This window comes from Pelodiscus sinensis, chromosome 2 (assembly GCF_049634645.1).
Source record: "Pelodiscus sinensis isolate JC-2024 chromosome 2, ASM4963464v1, whole genome shotgun sequence".
Classification (NCBI taxonomy): domain Eukaryota; kingdom Metazoa; phylum Chordata; order Testudines; family Trionychidae; genus Pelodiscus; species Pelodiscus sinensis.
This window is the reverse complement of record NC_134712.1, coordinates 210,947,244-210,966,953: the sequence shown is the minus strand read 5'-3', so window position 1 is coordinate 210,966,953 and position 19,710 is coordinate 210,947,244. Positions and strand designations below refer to the sequence as shown.

Sequence of the window (19,710 nt, the reverse complement as noted above, 5' to 3'; positions counted from 1 at the left end):
TCCTCACTAAGAGTACACATATTTCTTTAATTTGCACCAACAGGAAACCAAAAGATGACAAAATGGAAGTTCAATTTATAAAACTGAAAAAGGATGAGAAAACTCACTAGAATGTTTTGAATAATTTACAAATCCATAAAAAGAGACTGGAAAAGTATAAATCTAAATGCCAGAGCAAGGCTGTAGATTCAGTTCTGAAGAACAATGAAATATATGTGTAAAACAGATGTGGCTTTCTGTATACAGACATATATACATGGGACAAAGCTCTGTCTTGTGGTTAAAGTCACAGAGTTCCATGCACAACTTGACCACTTAATAACATATACGATTAGTGGCTCTGGACACTTACACTTCTTTTGTATCAATTTCCAGTCTGCAAAATGGAGATACTAATTAGCTTCCTCATACTGGGACATCTAATTTGTTAACATTTGTAAGTGGTTTGGGTATGTGTACAGTGCAATTCAACACCTGCAGATGGCCCATTTTAGCTGATTTAGGAGTGGGAGGCTCAGAGTAAGGGGGCTGTTAAATGGCAATGTAGACATTTGGGCTTCGGCTGGAGCCCAGTCCAGTAACTAAAGTCACAAGTGTATCCTGCCTCTCTTTATCCGGACCAGGTGAAACAAGACGAGCCTCTTTCATCTGTTTTCTCCAATACCTCAGAGTTGCTAGTACTATCTATTGATGGAACTCGCGGAGACAAAACTTTCATGAAAAATATCTTCCTGTCATTTTAGTTTGTAAAAATGGTCTGGGGCTTTCAATCAATTTTTTGTAACCTTTGCAGTACAAAGTTATTTTAATATTACTGGAGCCTGCACAAAAAAGGCAGACTTTGTAAACTATATGCTTAGTCTGAAATTATCAGAGAATAAAAAGCTATTAAATCCAACACACTCAAGCTTAATTCTCTCCCCTCTATGGGCACTATACAACATGTCCCTTCTTGGTAAACTTTATTAACAGGTTAATAGACATTTTGCTTTTCAACTATGCCCTCATAATGCCCACTTCTTTATTTAGAGTTAAAAACTTACCCACCTGGGGATTTCTGAATTTCCTTTCACTTCATTTAAATAGCTACTTACAAATGCAAATACCCTTAAGTAAAGAAAGATTCCTTTTCATGGATCCTAAGGCTCTTAAGTTAAAAATTCCTTCTCAACTAATGACGACTGGCCTTCTAAAGGCTGTTCTAATTACAGTATGTCAATACAAACCACAGATGGGCTCAGACTTCAATTACTGGACTGAAATTCTGCTCCTTTTAAAATCATATTTTAAATTGTATTCATCAGCCCATAAGGATGCTAATATAACAACATACTGTAAAATCAGCACAAATACCAATCATGCCATTTATGTCCTATTTCAGATAAACAGAAGTAACACTGCAGTAATAGTAGTAGCATCATCAGAGGAGCATGACCAGCATGTGGGAATTAATCCTGAAGGTGCTGTATAGAAAATTCTTTGCAAGATCTGCAAACTATAGTGTATTGCAATAATCCAACTAATGTAAAGACATAACTTATTTTTACTGTTTTTAAAGCATCACAAACTTACAACTTGACTGACTTTTAATGATAATATACACTAGTATTTATATTATTTGATGGAAGGCATGAGGACAACAGTTGAACATCTCCAAGATCTTAAGAATTATACTACACATTAAACATTTTATAGTCCTCTTGGTTTGTGCTTTCACATATGGACACAATATATAAAAAGTGCACTTTTAAAAATTCTGTGAGTTAATGTTTCTTCTTTACAGTCCCGCCCCCCCATCCTCCATTCCCGTAAGTGATCCTACTCGGATCTTGGGAGTTTATATTATCAGACCACCTCTCAATGGAAGTATAACCTTATACCAGGGCTACTCAACACACGACCGGCCCGTGGTGTGGTTTGGATTTACGTGGGGCTCAACACGCAGCCCACACACGGGAGCCAAAATAAAAAAGTAGTCAATATAATGGTCTTCTGTGGATATGCATTTTAGTAGTTAAATTCCTGGGCTGTCATTGCTCATTAAAAGTGCTGTCATATGGGTGGAAGTTGGGTAAATATTGCATTTTATTAATATCAGCAGAACTGACTTAAATGTGGCCAGTTTGTTCTGTAGTCTTGCCTTAATCTTTGCATTCATTCCTGTCAATGTGAAAGAAGCTATTTGCATATATATGCATGTATATACAAACACACTTAAATTGTGGCCCTTGGCATGTGCTGTGAGTGTCATTGTAGCCCCTGGGACTTCCAAAGTTGAGTAGCTCTGTCTTAGTGCAACTGGAGCTTTTTGCACCTATACGCTAAATAAGATCCACCTTCACAAACAGAAATTGCTAGGAACTCACTGAAAAGAATAAATGTAAATTCAAGCTTAACCTTGAGGAAGCAAGTTCTGTAGATTTGTAATGGACAAGATACACAAAGAGTGAGACAAAAGACAACACATGATCCTCATTCCATGTATGGGCAACTGAGTTTTGCCTGCAGTACCACAGACAGAACCACATACTGAATCTAAGATGTACCAAGTTCCAGTCTAGGGTCTTAATCAGTCTTACTCTCCTCCAAAGTCCTGTTTTACAAATACTTAAAAGAAATCAAATGAGTATTGCTATAAATGCTGCTACACTGGGCATCTTCTCTCCTATCTACTGGGTTTGAGAGGTCAGCACTGACTCAGATTACTGAAACAAAGACTTAAAAATGTGCCAAACAGCTAGGAGTCAAGACAAGACTTCAGGACATGACTTCATAGTGGCACCTGAGATAAGATTTTGGTGAAAACAGAACAAGCACCAAATAATTTCAGACAAACAGTTTATACTTTGAAAAGTGTCTTTTTAAAAAAAATGAAATATGTAATGAATGAAAAATATGCTATTTTTCACATTTTAATCTATATTTTTATAAAAATATTTTATTTATTGAAAACCAGAATTTTTCAGTAAACTGATTCCTGAAAAATCCAGAGGGTCAGCAGATGAAAAGTCTTGATAGCCATTTTGATATGTTGGATAGAAAGAACAGTTAATTTTTGTGGGGGAAAAAAGGATAAATTTCAAATAATGTAAAATGGAAATTACTTCACATTTTTATATGAAGTTTCTTTTCAAATCGCTCCAGGGAGATACTCCGACTGGTCAGCTCTTGACTTTACATGTTTGTCCTCTCCCAGCTCCTGAGAAGGGTAATCCACTTATCTCTTGGCAGGTAAAAAGGTAGAAAACTCTAGTTTTTCACTAAACACTGCTCACTGTATTCCTGGTTGTGATTGCTATCCACACCTCTGTATAGGTGTGGATAGCAATCTCCGGCAATGCAAACTGTATGCAGTACAAGTATATTTGCCATGAAAAGGTGCACAACACTTGGGATCACCACTACTTAGCTCACTCTGCTTATGACCGGACATTGATAAGCTCAGCAAAGGAGTCAGACTCATAACTACCAGGTAGAGTTACACTTTCCCAGTCAGCCTGTCCTTTGTGTAGTAGTTATTCCAGCTCTGGTTAAAGAAGGCTTCTAGACTGGCTAGCCCAGTGTCTCTCAACCTTTTTTTTTTTTTTTTTTTTATAAAGCGTCCCTTAAAAAAAAAAGTCTAAGTACCCCCAGTACCTACAGTTTTCAGACGCAAATTTTTTTTTCTACCATTGCAACACATTTGTTTAAACAACTTAATCGTAGTTGGGCGGGTGATGAAATTTTTGGGTGTAAAAAGTACAAAAATAATAAAGCACTGTAAAACTTAACACAGAAATTCAGTTTTCTCCAAATATCAGTTGCATTGATGTACCCCCCAGTCTTCTCTCGAGTACTCGTAAGGGTGCTCGTACCACTGCTTGAGAAACACTGGGCTAGCCTATGTGTCCAAGTTGCCACGCTGCAATCTCAAACACTTGAAGCCCCCTCAATATCCATAAGCAAAAATTGAGAAGTAAGTTTCCTCAGAGACTCACATTAAAACAACCCACAAACAGAATTGTAATTAGTCTGATCAAACACAGCAAAGCAGATTCCTGCTTGAATAATTTTGGAGACAAATAGATAAAAGTTGTTGAGATTTCCTTCACCCTTATTTCTTTAAAACATGGCTAAGCAGAAAATGATGGTTTATTCACAAAACTCTGACCAATGGAAAAACCAGTAGATTTACTATTTTCCATTAAACAGGTAGAACTGTTCTTCAGAAGCCTAGCCAAGAAATTAAAGTGGAGCCTACTTGATTAGTGTTATAAAAGCAATTAAGTTGCAGACCTGTCAAATATGTTAACATCTGGCTCTGCTTGCTGTACTTTTGTCTATTTTGACTACCAGTGGTATCATTTAATGATTTACAGACCTTCCATGCCTTAAGGCATTGTAGCTGTATTAAAACTGTAACCCATTATTTCTTGGTATTGTCACATTATAAATATCTTCCCATCACAATTAGATAACTGGATCTGAATTTCTGATTTGGAATTTTTTTTTTTAACTTTTATTAGTAAACTAAAAACTTCAGCTTCCTTAAAAGGGGGATTGGAAAGTGCAGTACAGTTAAACGTAATTTAGAACAATTCATATTTTGGGAGCTATAAAATACTCTGCCCATACAATAAGCTTCCACAATTGTTATTTTCAATATAGGAGTAAAACCATGTTTTAAATATTTAAAATATGCAGAACACTAAGCACATTCAATGAAAAATGAGATTTTCTAGTTCAAAAAGATTATATACTTTAGGATTTTAAACTATTTAACTACAACCATACTCTTCCCCCCCTGATTATTTTAAGATTTATGTATGAATTCTATTGCAAAAAAATCAGACTCTTGGGTACATCTAGACTGCATTCTAAAATCGAAATAAGATACGCAATTTGCGCTACACAAATTGTGTATCTTATTTTGATTTTATTTCAAAACAGGCTATTTCGAAATTTGCCGTGTCTACACAGTGCCAAATTTCAAAATAAAGCATTATTTTGAGACATCCTTTATTCCTCGTGGTACGAGGTTTACAGGGATGCCAAAATAGTGCATCCGTTATTTCAAAAATTATTTCAAAATAGTGGACGTGTATCTTGGATGTGGGGTAGCTATTTCGGGATACCCCGAAATAGCCTTGACGTCTACATGTATCCTGTGTCTTGGAAAATATACACGAAATGAACAAGCTTTAGAAAAGTACACACACACACACCCACCCACCCACCACCATTTTTTTATGCATACATGAACATGCTCTCCATGCTTTAAGAAAGAGAATTTAAACAAATGGGGCTGGGTGAAAAATTCAGTGAACTAGGAGAAAATCCAAAAATACAAGAAAAGGTGGCTTGGAATTCCTCATCTGGTCTCTAAGGAAAAATATACACCATAAACTCTCCCTCTAGTCTAAGACTTTCTGCTTCAATGGCCTCTATATAATATTATGTTACTTTATACTGCCACCACTCTAACACAACACCTAAAAACTAAGGTTGGTTGAACAATTAATTGAAAACAACTCAAATGTAACAGTTTTAAAGCACATCTGGCTTTACCAAATGGTGCCTCTAAAATCTGAGTCTTGATCTAGATATATGTTCTGGAAGTTAATATTTATATATATATATATATATATATATATATATATATATATATATATATATATATATATATATATATATATATATATATATATATATTTAAAATGTATTTATACACAATAAGTCTCAGAAAGAGACCATATTCTTCACAGCTAAATTTAAGTTATGGAACTTTTTAATAGTTGGATCTTCCACAGCTCCTCCTTAAACCAAAAAAGTGAATGTTGGGTTTTTATATGCATGTGCAACTCCTACTGACACTAATGGAAGTTGTATGCACGTATTGATGGGAGAATAGACCTCTTAGAGTTAATCTGTTAAGAGTTCAAAAAAGTGTGCTCCATTTCCTTTCAAAGTTAATATCAGCAATCATAAAGAACACCATTATTTCTCTAACTACCTAAATACACTGTACCAGAACTTTTAGCATTAACAAGAATGAGGCTGTTCTATTTTCTCTGACACGCACATTTTTTTCCTTGGCATATTGCTCTAAGTTTCTTTTTATCCATAACCTAGATTTCTCAGCCAAATAAAATACATTGAAATGACACCTTTAGTTTCCATTAATTTATAGTTAAGACTAAAGATCTCTGGATTCTTGCAGGCAAAACATCCAAGAGGGTTGTGATTACCTGGAGAGAATACATAGCTCTCAAGGACACATCTCTGGACTCATCTTTATTATCTTCAAAAACAAAAACAATATTTTAAGTAATAATATTAAGAATTTGCAGTTGATTATTTGTCAGAACTTCCACAGAGTGTTAGTGTATTTACCTTTTATAAATTATTGCTAACTAGAATTTTGCACATTTTGAAGTGAAGCAAATCCTAAAATCCTGTAACATCTAATTTTTATGTCACATGGTAGAATTCCAGGTGTAGTATGTCTCAACTTTATTATTATAAACATAAAACTTCTATAAATATATATCTAAATCTGTCACAACAATTTAAATAAAAGCAAGTTGTATGGAAGCTGTAATTGTATCGAATTCCATTATTTAAAATCGGACACACAGATTTGTTGGGAGACAGTGCATACTTGAACACTAACGGAAGAACAATATTTTGCCTTGTAGTGCTTCTTACAAAATATCAAGCTACTGATTTATACGGGTGATTATATTAGTATATGGAAGGAGTTTAGAATATTGTATAGATGTTTATTTTAAGTCATTGTTTATTTTTCCTATTCTTGCTAATAATCCAGTGACCAACTATTCCTGTTTTTTAATATATTTGATTTTCAATACTTGAATCTCTGCCCCGTACTTCCAGGGTTAACACAAGTTATTCATTTTGTCATCACTTCATTTAAAAAGAAAGCTAATATATATGCAAGAAAGCAGAATATTCACATCTCAACGTTTTATGACACAGACATTGTTTTAAAGAAAGTCAAACTTTAAATAACAATGCAACTGGAGCGTTTACTCTGATTACGACCTGAGTGAGAGAATGATTCATATTACTGTACCCAAGCAATTGCTTAATGTCTTAACCAGTATCAGCTTTAAGTAGCTATGCACAATATGAATAACCATTTTTCAAAATAAAATTGGCCTTCTACATTTTGTTGGTCCTTTTCAGTTAATACTGTGGTATATCATTAAAGCAGGATGGCCTCAGATGCCAATAACTTTCTCTGGAACAGTTACCAATGTGAAGTAACTTGAAAGTTGGGGGAAAATGTTTTCTCCTAGAAGCTTCAAGAATATTACTACATACTATAAAAGGAGATCAGCCTCTGTCACCCTGTACCTAGCAGTAAAACTTATCCCCTTGTCATGGTTTCCGTGCAGGTAGCCACAATATTAGGCCAATTACATGGTTTTGCATTCTAAAAGTTGAGGACTTTAACTAATATTTTCTGCATAAGCTTTAAAAGATCTGAATTGCAGGCCCAAAGTACCATCGGACACTTTACTATGTCTCAGAAATGAAGATTTGTAATACTGTAAAGGACTATAAAGGATTCTCAAAATTCACAGATCAAAATAGGAGTATCAAATATGTAAAGACCACCTCTCTTCATTCCTGTCAAGCACAATGCAAATTACAGCCTTAATTATATATTAATAAGTTATAATAAACAAGCAACCGTATAACCTTATAATAGTAGGATGCCTTATAAATGAAGAAGCAGAATTTAATGCTTCTGATTCAACAGAGTGACTTATACTTCAATTCTCCTTAAATTGTATAAAATAATCTATAAAGGTTATAGTTTTCTTTTAATTGTGTTCTAGGAATTTTTTTTGTTTTCTTTTAATTTTAGACAAACTACCACTTTCATCTTCACATAATAAAAGCTATGAAACAGGCTGTTAGCTGAACTAAATAGCATGAGGTCATGAAGCAAAGATCTTTGTGCATTTTTTTTGCAGGGGAGAAAACAGTTTACAAAACAGAAAAAGGCTTGTTCAATGAAACAAGCAGCTTTGGTTACAAGTGCAAAAGTCAGCCATGTGTACTAATTCTCAGTAATTATGATGCAAGGTGAGCTCTCCAGGGACTTAAAAGTCAACGCCTAGCAATGGTTGGCCGAACAGCAGAGTGGAACTGCTCATGTGACACCAAACCCTTGAAAGCCCTTTGTATTACTAAAGGGACAAGTATATCTACAGAGCTGCTTGGTCCTTCCACTGTGCTTGGAAATGGAAAAAAAAATATTCAGGTTTATTAGATGAAAAAGTGTAGAAGTTCCTAGTTGATCAAAGAATATAGACTTAGATATAAGAGAAGGTGACCATTATTTTTAAATGTAAAAATATCACCCGTCTATAGTTGAGGTTTGAGCAAAATTAATTTTAATTAGCTGTCCTCCTCCAGGGTCAATTATGACATTCTTGGAATCCTGTGAACATCTGTAGGATAATGATTATCAATAAGCTATAACAGGTGTTTGAGATACTATATACCACTATCTATTTGCCTCCCAAATGATATTAGCAATGTTTTTTACAGATGCAGAAGACAAGGGTGGGCTTTTCCAAATAACTCACTTTCCTTCCATTCAAGTCAGTAGCTAGTCATCAGTGCTAAATACAATCCGTGCTGTAAGTTTGAAGTGGAGGCACAAATATAAAAAAATGAGACCACCTGCAGGAAGACGATACAAGTCACAACCTATCTATCTGGCACTAAACGGTACCCGTAAGTGAAACACTTCAATTAAAGAAAACTCAAAGTATTCTACCACCACATCTCTTGCCAGAACTTTATGCAGAATCTCAATTATCTTTATATTTCAAATGCCAACTGGGATAATCCAACATTTACAGCATGTTTAAAAATAAGTTCCAAGCAATCTTCCTCTTAAAGATGATCCTTAGGTTACAATGAACTATTGAAAAAAAGTCTTGCTACGGAATTCTCATAAATGACAGGGTACAGTGAAAGAACCAGTGTTAGCTGCACAACATAAAAAAATTAATCTGCCAATAAAACAAATCTAGGTTAAATTAGTGTAGTTTCATGTTGAAAAGATGCACTGAATTCTCTATGACACATGCACACAACTACAATTTTTCTAAATGGGAGGAGCAAGCATTTTTGTATTCACAAGTACTTTATTGCATTTTCCCTTTGGTTATTCTCTGCTTTTATTTGGATCTTTAAAGGCCCACATTCTTTTTTTTTTCATGCTCCTAAAGTTACAGAACAAGGGGATCCTACCTGGCAGTCTACAACAGGTCAGTGATCAAACAGAAGCAGCAGTCAGACAGCAGCCAAATCCTGCCTCATCTCATGAGAATTACAGAAAGCCAGGACTTCTCAGTCTGTACTACTACATTCAAACAACTCTCCCTGAGGCTCAGATAATCGTAACGTGCTCTTTGCAAGCACATACAGCGTGAAGCTCTGCACTACTGATGTTAAAATAGAATTATTTGTTTTGTTGTTGTTCTTCAACATAATTTTCAGCAGATAAAAACTTCTTTAAAATGTGACCTCATCTGTCTTATGACAGCAGAAACTAAGTTAGATTGAAAAATATACCAACACTGCTTCTGCCCCAGTGATCAAAGCCAGTTTAAATAAACAGAGTTCTTTATCTTTAAAGTGCACTAGTCTTTGAACAAGAGTTCATTTTACTTAAAGAATTTATATTCGCTTGAACAAAATCAAATACACTAGATAAACTGAGATATAGCATGACTAGATAGAACTAAATCAAAGTGTAAAATATGGTCATTTGCAGAATGAGATGCAGGTTGTTCATTAAGATACTATTCTCTGCAAGGGAGACAGTCTTTTAGTGTATAGTGGGTTTTAAATACAGCCTACATTCAGGAATGCATTATGCAGTAGTTAACACAGCCTACGTACGTCTCCTACAAATGCAAGGAAGCATGAGTACTTTTTGCCATATGCAAAGACAGTATCACTGCAAAAAGTTAAAATTAGTGGGCGCAAGAACACATCAGGAGAAAAATGACATTGCGCAGTGGGTTCCACAATGAAATAATGCACTAATTATTAACTTCTGGAAAGGTTAGTATGAATCCTATTTAGGCCATATACTGCAGCCAATGTGGCTTTATTAAAGGAAGCAATTTTAAGATGTGAAGAATTATACAAACTCATTAAAAGACAAGAAACAGAGAAATGTTTTACCTTCCACATCAAGAACTGGACTACCTAGGGAAAAACTAAGTTGCTCTAGTAGATTCTGTCCTTGTACTGGATCTGTGGTAAAGCTGAAACCTTAGTCCACAAAATTAAATCTTATATAGTATACATAAATCTCTCCCAAATGTAGGCAATGTAAAGAAGATACTTACACAACCGCCAGCAAGAATCTCTGCTGCCAGGGGGACAGAATGATCTTTGTTCATAAATTTGTCTCTCACAAAATCATTAACCTTAAAAACAAGAATTTAGGAAAGCTGATAAATAAGGAATGAGAAGCACATACTAATTATAAATTGTGTTATTAAAAATGTAAATAAATCCAGATATTAAATAAAATCTTATATAGTATATGAAATATTTTAAATCTTGGTGTTGTACTCTTTTTCAAATAAACACAGTATTTTAAGGATATATGAAATAATCATAAGCTTCCTTAAGAGACTCCAAAATGGTAATTGAAAGCCAATGTAAAATTGGATTTCAAAATGCAATACTTTTTTACAGCAATGTTAGCTTAATGAAAAAGAAACATCACTGGCTTTTGTGTATAAACAATGCATTTTGATTACATTATAATGAGAAATTCTTTAATGCCTTCAAAATTTTCAGAAAATTTAAAATTATATGAGTTAAAAAACAAGTAATGTACATAATAAGAATACATGCAAACAGGATTCTTTCATAACAGAGTTACATTGTATGCAAGCATTATTTTATATTAAATCTAGGAATTAAACACAACTGCAGGGAAAAAAATGTTATTCCTTTATGAGAACAAACAAAACCCAGGCCTGCACTACTTCAAAACAGAGCAATAAAACTAGTGGGTTAGCGACACTTTAAACATTTTGAATTAAGCCCCCAAATGATAGGTTTAATCAGCCCGTTTTCAGAAATACAAGCATGATGCTAGTATTCCACTTGCAGTGCCCATGGTTGAGAAGTGAGCAATTGCCATTCCCTTTGGAAGTAAAACTTCATTTAACAAAAAGCATGGAATATATTCTAACACATTAAAGCACAAAAACCCTGCATCTCCCTCATTGGAAATTCAGACATAAAAATGATGGCTAAAAGCTAGAACCCCCACTCTGAAACTTACAGTAAGTTTTATGGCCTTCTCAGGGGCTACTCCCAGTAATTGTGGTAAAAGACCTGTAAACACAAAAAGAGAGCTTAAATGTATTAAATAACTTAGCATTAGCTAAACAAATCAACGGCTATATGCAAAGATCACCACACAGAAACGAGGGCAATTTTCTGCTATTATATTTAATGAGTACTTAAACATTCCATTTCAAGAACAAACTTCTCACTGCCACATGAAATCAAAGCAACTTCCTATCCATATTTTAGTTACTTTGCACTTAAACTAATATTAAATGATTTAAGAAATGTATGTACCAAGACAGGTTTACTAAAATAATACTGGATTCTGCTCTACACATCAAAATTTGTTCTGTTATTTCTTTAGGTAAAAGTTCAAGATCATTCGGCAGAGGGAAACAAATTATCTGCATTTGAAAATTAGGAAAATAAAGCATTTTGGGGACATAAAGTAACAATATAAGGTGGAAGGAGCTAAGAGGATATGAAAGAAAATAATGCAAAACAGCCAAACATGTACAACCGCATTCTTAAGTTGAGTAATTTGTCTAGAGAGGTATAACTCCCCAAAAGCTTAGACAGGGAAAGTTGTATTATTTAGCTACCACTATATAGAATTTCTGATTTCTCTGAACAGAGCTGCACTATATAGCTGGAGCTGAGAGTCACTAGTCAGCACAGCTTTATTGAGTTAAAGTGAACAATCTATTTTTGGGAAAAAAAATCTGAAATGGTTTAAAGAAGATACAGAACCTTACAGCCAGGATATGGGGAGAGAATGCTGGCTCAATGGAGCACTGCATAGTGAAAAGAGAATGCAATTTACAGCACTATTTACATATTTACAGCACTATTTACATACTATTTACAGGAGCAAGCCTGAAGTACTTCAGTATTTTACTAAGGATGTTAAGGAGCAGTTATCTGACTAATTGTGTAGTCGATAAGGGGAGCCGTTCTGCAGAGTTGCAACGGGAGTAGCTCCCGAAGCCAGGCAGCTCTTGTAATGCAGCGTCCACAGTGGTCCAGGACTAGCATGAACTGGGATGGCTTGGTCCCAGCTTGCGCCAGGTTCAGCAGCCCGTGTTCATGTAGTGGATGGGCGGGGGGGGGGGGGAAAGGGGAGCAGCTCCCCGTTGGGATCCCCTTGGACAGGGGCTGCTGCTGGAACAGCCTCTGCCCATAGTGAGCCTCGGGCCGCTGCGGGCAGAGTTTGCTTCCTGGCAGCATCCCATTATCCCACAGCCTGCTGCCTCTGACAAAGGTATCAAGGGGGAGGAGAGCTGGCAGCAACGTGGTGATGGTGCTAGGGGGAGCCAGCTTTTAAGCCGTTTCCCCCCAGCACTAGCTCCTGTTTAACCCCCCCCTTGCTGTCTCTCATACGGAGGCAGCAAGGGGGGGAGCGAGCAGTTGAGGACTCAACTACTCGCTTACATCCCTATAATTTACACAGTACTTTTAGATAAAATTACACTAAATCTAATATGTGCTAGTCTCATGTTTGGGTGAAGAGGCTTCAACTATAGTTATATGTTTAAGGAGACTGCCTGCCAAAGGGCTTTTTTGCCACCAAACTAGATGTTTAGATGTCAAATAGAATGAAAAATACATTAATCTGACCTATAGATATTTTTCCTGTCTTGCACCAATCCTCCATCTTTTCTGGTTGCTACTGACATTTGCTACAAATAGTATCATTTGGCTTGTTGTTTCAGAAGCAGTTGAACTATATTCTGCAGTTCAAGATAAGAATGAAAAGGACTAGTCAACCCCCCCACCTCTATTTTCAAAACAGACTCCCGAGCTGACTCTGGGCTCCCGAGCTGACTCTGTGCGCTGCTGCTCTGAAATGCTGGGTGGAGCCCGGATCAACTGGGGACTCCCTCGCTGACCCTGTGAGGAGTGCCAGCTTTGAAGAGGAAGTGCCCACTGAAGAGGAAGTGCAGCACGGAGCCTGGGGCCAGCATGGGACTGAGTCCACCACTATCCCCAGGCTCCATGCAGGCGCTTCCATTTTGAAATGCTTTTCAAAGGTGGAACGCGGAAGGGCCTATTGACTAGTTGAGTAGTCAATGGAAATTCCATCTACTGCTTGACTAGTAAATGAATCGCTAGTTAGCATCCTTAGTTCAAGGAATGGTGTCTATATATTTGCAAATGGTGTCTATGTATTACTACATGTACATTTCTCCACATAAATTAATTATATTAAAAAGAGGTAGAGTTATATTGTTGAACAGTCAAACAAACAAAAAAATTGAAATGCTGTAACTGCATGAAAAGCTTGCCCCCAAAATGGGAAAAGTTTGCAAAGGAAAATTGTCCTCACTTGGCTGAGGAATTCTAAATTTTGAAAATTTCCAATCAGTTCTAGTGGCATGTGCAACCTTAACTCTGACTTCTATGCAAATGCATTAGGATAATGATCACACAATTAATTACTCCTTTTCCAACAGGACCGCTGCGCCTCATTCAGTCAGTAGTGCAAAATGAATGGGGCTGGAAAACATACTGAATAAGACTGAAATCTAACAATCCATGCTTTATTTTGGGCCTGATTCTATTTGCAATCATCACTTTATAAACCTAAAGTAAATCTGAATTTACTCCAGCGTAAGAGTACATTTGAATTTTCCTGAATAGCAGATGGATGCACATCTCACACACTCCACCTCAAGTCCAATTAAGTCAACAGAAAAACTCCCACTGACTTTGATAGACATATGGAGAGACGAAAAATATTGGGGACAGGAACCAGTGTTAAAAGCTGAGTCCCCCAGCACAAGCTTTGCAGAGCCGCTTGCTCCTCCCGACATTGCTGCCACTTTTAGAAGCAGCAGCGTGTGTGTATGTGACTGTGGCGGGGGACTTGGGGTCCCCATGGAAAGAGGCTATTCCAGCATCCCATGGAGCAGCCTCTGTCCCCAGTGATCCTGAGCCTGCCGCAAATGGGCTGCTCCGCACTGGAACAGCATCTGTATGTGAGGAGCTCAGAGCCCACACAGACAAGGGCTGCCGCCACCCTGTGCTACTGCCTCTGTATCAGAGGCAGCAGTGCAGGAAGTCATTCCCATCCCCAGGGACTATGGAATAGTCATGTAACCGCTAAAATTTGAACCAGTTACATGCTATCTAACATCCCTATTTCACACCAGGCTTTATTTTTCTTTGTTCAGTCTCAGATAACTATAACAAACAGAAAAAACTAGGCGGGAAGACCTAGTGCTCAATCTACATAAAATGCTTGAAGCCCTTAATACAGAGTTGGCAACAGAATACTACAAACTTTCCTATTACATGATTTACACCAAACACCAGACATTATTAGAGTGGGTTTACACTATTACTTTGTACCCAAATTTGTACCCAAATGCAAATTTGTAGAAAATGAAGTTTCTATTGTAGAGATTCCATTTCATGACACATGTAAATTCAACATGGTGACCAAAAGGAGTTACTAAAGCCTATAGATGAGACGTGTGATGATATTGTGGCATTGGAAATGACATCTTTGGAATTCAGAGAAAAATCAAGTCCCTCTCATTTGTGGTCAAAGATCCAAGTCTCTCTTACCATCTCAGTAGAATCATAGAATACTAGAACTGCCAGGGACCTCGAGAGATCATCAAATCCAGTCCCCTGCCTTCACAGCAGGACCAAGCACTATCTAAATCATCCCTGATAGATGTCTAGCCAACTTGTTCTTAAATATCTCCAGTGATGGAGATTCCACAATCTCCCCAAGCAATTTAATCCAGTGTTTAACCATCCTGACAGTTAGGAAGTTTTTTCCTAATGTCCAAGCTAAGCCTCCCTTGCTGCAATTTAAACCCCTGGCTTCTTGTCCTATCCTTAGAGGACAAGGAGAACAATTTTTCTTCCTTCTCCTTGTGACACCCTTTTAGCTAGTTGAAAACTGCTACATGTTTAGTTTTGAAAAGAGGTCTGAGAGGGGACAAGTCCAATTCTTTCAGCTTCTTCTCATAGCTCATGTTTTCTAGACCTTTAATCATTTTTTGTTGCTCTTCTCTGGACCTTCTCCAATTTCTCCACATTTTTCATAAAATATGGTGCCCAGAACTGGACACAATACTCCAATTAAGGCCTAATCACTGCAGAGTAGAGCGGGAGAATGACTCCTCGTGTCTTGCTAACAATACTCCATGCATCCCAGAGTCATGTTTGCTTTTTTTTTGCAACACTGTCACACTGTTTACACACATTTAGCTTGTGGTCCACTATGACCCCATATCGCTTTCTACAGTACTCCTTCCTAGACAGTCACTTTCCCATTCCATACGTATGAAACTGACTGTTCCTTCCTAAGTGGAGTATTTTTCATTTGTCCTTAATAAACTTCATCCTATTTACCCTCAGACCAGTTTGTCCAGATCATTCTGAATTCTGACCATAACCTCCAAAGCACTTGCAACCCCTCCCAGCTTGGTATCATCTGCAACTTTAATAAGCGTACTCTCCATGCCATCATCTAAATCGTTGATGAAGATACTGAACAGGTCCCAAAACAGAGCCCTGCGGAACTCCACTGGTTATGCCTTTCCAGCAGGATTGTGAACCATTAATAACTACCCCCTGAGAATGGATATCCAGCCAGTTATGTACCCACCTCATAGTAGCCCCAGCTAGGTAGCAGTTCCCTAGTTCATTGATAAGAAGGTCATGCAAGACCATGTCACATGCCTTACTAAAGTCTACAGCCCACTGCTTCTTCAATAGCCACAAAGCTTGATATCCTATCAAAGAAAGCTATCAGATTTGACATGATTTGTTCTTTACAAATCCATGCTGGCTATTTCCTATCACCTTATTATCTTGCAGATTTTTGCAGATGAATTCCTTTATTACTTGCTCCATTATCTTCCCTGGCACACAAGTGAGGCTGACTGGTCTGTAGTTTCCTGGGTTGTTCTTATTTCCTTTTTTATAGATGGGCACTATATTTGCCCTTTTCCAGTCTTCTGCAATCTCTCCTGACTTCCATGACTTTTCAAAGATGGTAGGTAAAGGCTCAGACACCTGCTCTATCAGCTCTTTGAGTATTTTAGGATGCATTTCAACAGGCCCTGGTGACTTGCAGACATCTAACTTTTTCAAGTAATTTTTAACGTTCTTTTTTTTTTATTTTAACTTCTAAACCTATTCCATTTCCACTAGCACTCACTATGGTAGGCATCCTGTCACCATCCATCTTCTTGACGAAAGCCAAAACAAAGACGTCATGAAGCACCTCTGCCATTTCCAAGTTTCTTGTTATTGTTTCTCCCTTTTTACTGAGCAATGGGCCTACCCTGTTCTTGGTCTTCCTCTTGCTAGTATATTTGTAGAACATCTTCTTGTTACTCTTTATGTCTCTAGCTAGATTTATCTCATTTTGTGCCTTTGCCTTTCTAATCTTGCCCCTGCATACCTGTTGTTTGCTTATATTCATCCTTTGTAATTTGACCTAGTTTCCACTTTTTATATAACTCCTTTTAGATCATGTAAGATCTCTTGGTTGATCCAAGGTGGTCTCCTACCATACTTTCTATCTTTCCAATGCCGTGGAATAGTTTGCTTTTGAGCCCTTAGTAATGTCCTTAATAAAGTAGAAAGGGTATTTCCGCAATGGCACAGAAGTAGTACTTACCAGTGCTCATTATAACTGATATCTAGGTGCCTTTCAAGTGACACCATGCCAATTATCTATAGGACTGAATTCTCTTTAAAGTTAATGCTCTCTTTACATCCACAAGATGGTGTAATTTATCCTTATCTGAGATTGGTGGTTTAGGACATGGTATTTCTGCTCCTTTAAAAACTGGAGTGGAAATAAAAATATCTCTATTTGCTCCAGTGAATGGAAAAATGTGGTCTGTTGAAAAAAATATCCAGAATAGGGTCTGGAAGACCTAGTCACTTGTCTGGCATTACAGTATACATAGTGTCTAATGCCCAACTATCTTAATTCTGACTTGAATAATTGCTATGTTAACACAGAGTTTAGACTACTGAAGTTTCCTTTGCTAACAGACATCTCTGAGTACTTCATGGTACAATAAAGCACTTCAGTTATTGAATAGTGACACACATGTGCCACTTTAACTTTAAATATTGAATTTACAGGTTACTATCAACAGTAGCATGAACTGACAGGTTGGGGTTTTTTTGTTTTGTTTTGTTCTAGTGTCTACAGTGGAGGTGAGTATAATGAACTGTACATTTGTTCCTCAAATTCCGGTCATCCCTCTCAGTATCCAAACATAATTGGAACCTCTATAAACTTCCCCTCTGCTCCCAAACTTTTCCTGTGTTCTTCTTGTCATACACCTGGCATCAAGGTAGCAGCCAACAGCCACTGCAAGTGGCTAGAGGAGTTCAAAGTTTTTAAAAAAAATACCATCTATAGTCATCTTTAAAAATGGAAGAGAGTTATACCGGGACAAACTTTAAACAAAGTGTTTGTACAAAATGAAGTTTACTTTGCCAGCAAATTGCTTCTACAATGACAATGTTGCTCAAAATAACCCATGTTCTCCTCCTGTTTAATCCTGAAATGATATCATAATACTATATTTGGGACATTAATAATGTCAACCTAACTGCAAATTCACCCATTCAGCATTTACTTCAAGATAAAGAAGAAGATGAGTTGTGGTGGTGGAAGTTCATAAACGCAGTATTACTTGCCCCAAACTGGCAAATAAAGCAAGACTGGTCAATGCACAAACAATGTGACGAGCAAAACATGTTTCTCTTTCTGGAGACATAGCTGATGATTTTCCCAATTTGAAATTCCTTGTGTTAGAGTGGTTTACACAATTGCTCAGAAGAAGATATAATGGAATACTCACAGCAGCACCTTGATGCTGCCAATTTACTATTTTGGAAATGCAGGTATAGCACCTTTACACTAGGAAATTAAATTATGTTTTTCAACTATTAAGATGGGCATTTTCTAAGGTTTTGGTTTCTAGAAACCTCTAGTAAGCAGAAAATATTTGTTAGCACTCCCTACTGAATTACTATACTTACTCAAAGAACTGGTAGTAATGTAGCTATAGAAGCATTAAATCTCCATTGTGTTTAAACTACATAATCAGTGTTTTATAGAGGAGTTAGTTAACCAAAATACAGTAATTCAAAGCATACATTGCAGCAGTGCTGCTCAAACTTGTCTTGTTGCCTTCCTGTTGCCCCCAAAATGAAACCTATTTTTGCCCCTCCTCCCATTAGAACCCAGTCAAGGATTCTTCAGCAGACCAATTGGGGCTGAAGATGGAGCAGAAGGCTGAATGAGGGATGTGGAAGGAACTGGTCTATGGGTTTAGAGTGAATAAGGGCAGAGCTGGCCCATGTTTGAAAAGGGAATGAGGGCAGGATGTCACTCTGGCTGGGAGTGAAGCTGCAACTGGATGCAGTTCCCTCCTTGCCCTCCAGGGGGATTGGCCTGCGACCCACCATATGCCCACTAAATATTCCTCCATTCACCATTGGGGAACACACTTCACAATCAGAGAAGCAGTGTATTACCAGGAGAGTGTATAGCAATGCCTATTAGGAGTAACACAAGGTAGGTAAAGTAACATTTATTGGATCAACTTCTACTGGAAGACAGTATGAGCTTTCAAACTACATAGAGCTCTTCCTCAAGTCTACACCATCACTGTAAACTTATTATGGTTGTCTAATACTTTCTATTATCAAATAACGAATAGTCCTGCAGCACCTTTGAGACTAACTATATATACATATGATTAGAAGTGGCGCTCATGATACTACATATTAGTCTGTAGCAGAGACTAACATGGTTTCACCTCAGACTTTTTCTTCTGATTGTTTTAAATTGCTCATAATTTTGTCAAGATGTAATCTTACTGTAATCTGAAATTTTCTATAGTTCATGTCTGCCTTAGGTTGAATTTCTTACAGGAAGTCTGACCGAAAGCAAGAGTTGTTTCCAGAAATGAGGTTCAGTCACTACAGTATCTAGTATGTTTATTCTAAAAAGATAGGCAAAATCAACTTCAATCCAGGTTCCACTTCCTATGAGGGCAAAATAGGAAATGAAAGACAATCTTCACTGATAGGTGTCAGCAGTGCTTTTCTTGTAAGAAAAAAAGGTGCCGGTACATCCAGAAGATAAACAATTTATTTTACCTGTGTGCTACTGCTAGAAAAACTTCCACCACATGTACCAGTTTTTTATTACCTGTGACTACCTATCCTAACTTGAGGTTACACTATTGATGTTTTTTGCTTTTTGTGTAACTACTAGACTACTGCATTCAGTTGGATTCTGAGTCACAGCCATGACTGGCAAGATAACAAGGGCTGATATAGATACAGGCAGTCCCCGGGTTACGTACA

General features: G+C 37.1%; 1 protein-coding gene across 2 annotated transcripts in view; it reads right to left on the bottom strand.

Annotated features, from left to right (window-relative positions):
• Nucleotides 1-19,710, bottom strand: part of SLC25A13 (solute carrier family 25 member 13) — a 138,941-nt gene that overhangs the window by 24,481 nt on the left and 94,750 nt on the right. For both annotated transcript variants that reach the window (XM_075922333.1, XM_025180350.2), the window contains 2 exons: nt 11,339-11,391; nt 10,386-10,466 (listed from right to left, as the gene is read on the bottom strand). In XM_075922333.1, coding sequence (XP_075778448.1) covers nt 10,386-10,466; nt 11,339-11,391 — 134 coding nt within the window. The remainder of the gene's footprint in view (nt 1-10,385; nt 10,467-11,338; nt 11,392-19,710) is intronic.